General features: G+C 42.1%; 1 protein-coding gene across 1 annotated transcript; it reads left to right on the top strand.

The window, feature by feature from the left end:
• Window positions 1–463: 463 nt before the first annotated feature.
• Window positions 464–2,379, top strand: LOC140785541 (uncharacterized). The gene has a single exon (XM_073133419.1). The coding sequence runs from the start codon at window positions 487–489 to the stop codon at window positions 2,260–2,262; it is 1,776 nt and encodes a 591-aa protein (XP_072989520.1). The 5' UTR covers window positions 464–486; the 3' UTR covers window positions 2,263–2,379.

Below are 2,379 nucleotides of genomic sequence, written 5' to 3'. Positions count from 1 at the left end.
TAATGCACACCTACTTGTGCCCTAACATTGCATATGATAATACCTTTTTGTATGCATGCATTTTATACATAGAATATAGTAATTTTTTTATTATCATCTATATAGTAATCTACTTTAAATCAAATTGAAGGGTATTTTTATAACTTTTATTTTATATCATATCAAATATAATTATAATATTATTATTATAAAATATAAGTAAATATATGAATAATTATTCCTAGAATAAATCTCTTAGCTTCGTTTACTTTTAGAATAATTTTTTTTATTCTAAAATACAACTCCTTACTCAAGAATAATAGATAAAAATTATAATAATCCCATTCTAAAATACAAATACTATTTATAAAAATTATATTTTATACCTCACACTAACCTAATTACTATTTTACCTTGAAATCTATTCAATCAAACATTATATATTCGTGTTAAACGAGGACCTACATAATAGCTAACTGGAGCGTCCATTACTGAACTCGGTTTTTCATGAACAGAATCTCGCACTCGTTAGCGCGGCGAGTCCTCGACTCCACCGCTCGCCGTCGCCTCTCCAGCTCTCCATCTGCCGCCGCCTCTTCCTCCTCCATCGTTTCCCCTGAGGCCACCCCAGAATCCATCGCCGCCTTAGTTCTCTCCTCCAACTTCACCTCCCTCTCCCCGCTCCTCCCCCACCTCTCCCCTCCCCTCCTCTCCTCCACCCTCCTCTTTCTCCCTCCAAATCATGCCCTCCTCCTCCTCAAGCACACTATCTCCTCCAGTGCCATCAATCCCTCCTGCAAAACCCTATTCTCCTCCCTCCTCTCCGCCCAAGTGGATCCCAACCTCCTCCTCCGCGCCTGCGCCGAATTGGGTCTTCCCCTAAAGGGCTTAGAAGTCTTCTGCCACATGAAAGGCGCAGCCTTGCCGCCAAAAATTGAAACTTGCAACTGCTTGCTTAGCTCCTTCTTGAAGGCCAAGCTAACGGAGAAGGCGTGGGTGCTCTACGCCGAGATGTTTCGGATGCGGATTCAATCGACGGTCGTGACTTTTAATATAATGATCAATGTGTTGTGCAAGGAAGGGAAGCTCAAAAAGGCGCGAGCATTTTTGCAAATTATGGAGAGCTCTGGGGTTCGGCCAAACGTTGTTAGTTACAATACTATAATTCAGGGGTATTGTTTGAAGGGTAGGGTAGGGAAGGGTATCGAGATGCTGGATGTAATGGGGAAGAAGGAAATCATACCGGATTCGTACACTTATGCTTCTCTGATTGCTGGGATGTGTAAACAGGGGAGGGTCGAGGATGCCTCGTTGTTGTTTGGTGAAATGCTTCAGAAAGGTTTGGTTCCCAGTGCAGTAATATACAATGTATTGATTGATGGGTATTGTAATAAAGGGAAGTTGGATGTTGCATACAGATACCGGGATGAGATGGTTGAGAGGGGGATTGAGCCGACTGTGTCAACTTATAACTTGCTTATCCATGCATTGTTCATGGAGGGTAGGAATTTAAAAGCTATTTCTTTGATTAAGGAGATGGAAGGGAAAGGATTGGTGCCTGATGCAATCACGTACAATATTTTGATTAATGGGTATTCTAAGGAGGGGAATGCGAAGAAGGCGTTTGATCTTTTCGAGGAGATGGCGGGCAAAAGAATTCGCCCCAACATGGTGACCTATACTTCTTTAATTTATGCACTATGCAAGAAGAGTCGAGTGAGTGAGGCAGATAAAATGTTTGAAGAGGTAAAGGAGAAGGGTCTCTCACCGGATCTTGTCATGTATAATGCCTTGATTGATGGCCACTGCAACGAGGGGAAAATGGACCGTGCATTTGAGCTGTTGAAAGAGATGGATAGGAAGAAGGTTGCTCCTGATGAAGTCACTTACAATACACTTATGAGAGGTTTGTGCTTGCTGGGGCGAGTCGAGGAGGCTCGTGGGCTCATCAATGAGATGGCTAGACGAGGCATCACACCTGATCGAATCAGTTATAACACACTTATTAGTGGGTACAGCAGGAGAGGTGATCTGAAGGATGCTTTGAAGGTTAGGGATGAAATGATGAGTATGGGTTATGATCCGACAATGCTTACGTATAATGCTCTTATACAAGGGCTGTGTAAGAATGGGGGAGGAGTTCATGCTGAGGAGCTTCTTAAAGAGATGGTTGACAAGGGTATTTCCCCTGATGACGGTACTTACATATCAATGATTGAGGGCCTTAGCAATGTTGAAGACTTGATGAAGAATGACAACGTTTGTAAAACTACAACAAGGTGATGATCTGGTCATTTTCGGCAAAAGTGTTTCCAAGCATTGGAACATTTAGATTACCTCTATCGGTTTTCATTTTCTGTACTTTGTGTCATTCATCTTCAATATGTCCCTTTTTCTCAA

The sequence above is a fragment of the Typha latifolia genome, chromosome 4 (genome assembly GCF_019914945.1).
Source record: "Typha latifolia isolate L0001 chromosome 4, TyphaL0001v2, whole genome shotgun sequence".
Classification (NCBI taxonomy): Eukaryota; Viridiplantae; Streptophyta; class Magnoliopsida; order Poales; family Typhaceae; genus Typha; species Typha latifolia.
The sequence above is the reverse complement of the archived record's forward strand: the minus strand, read 5'-3'. Positions and strand labels throughout refer to the sequence as shown.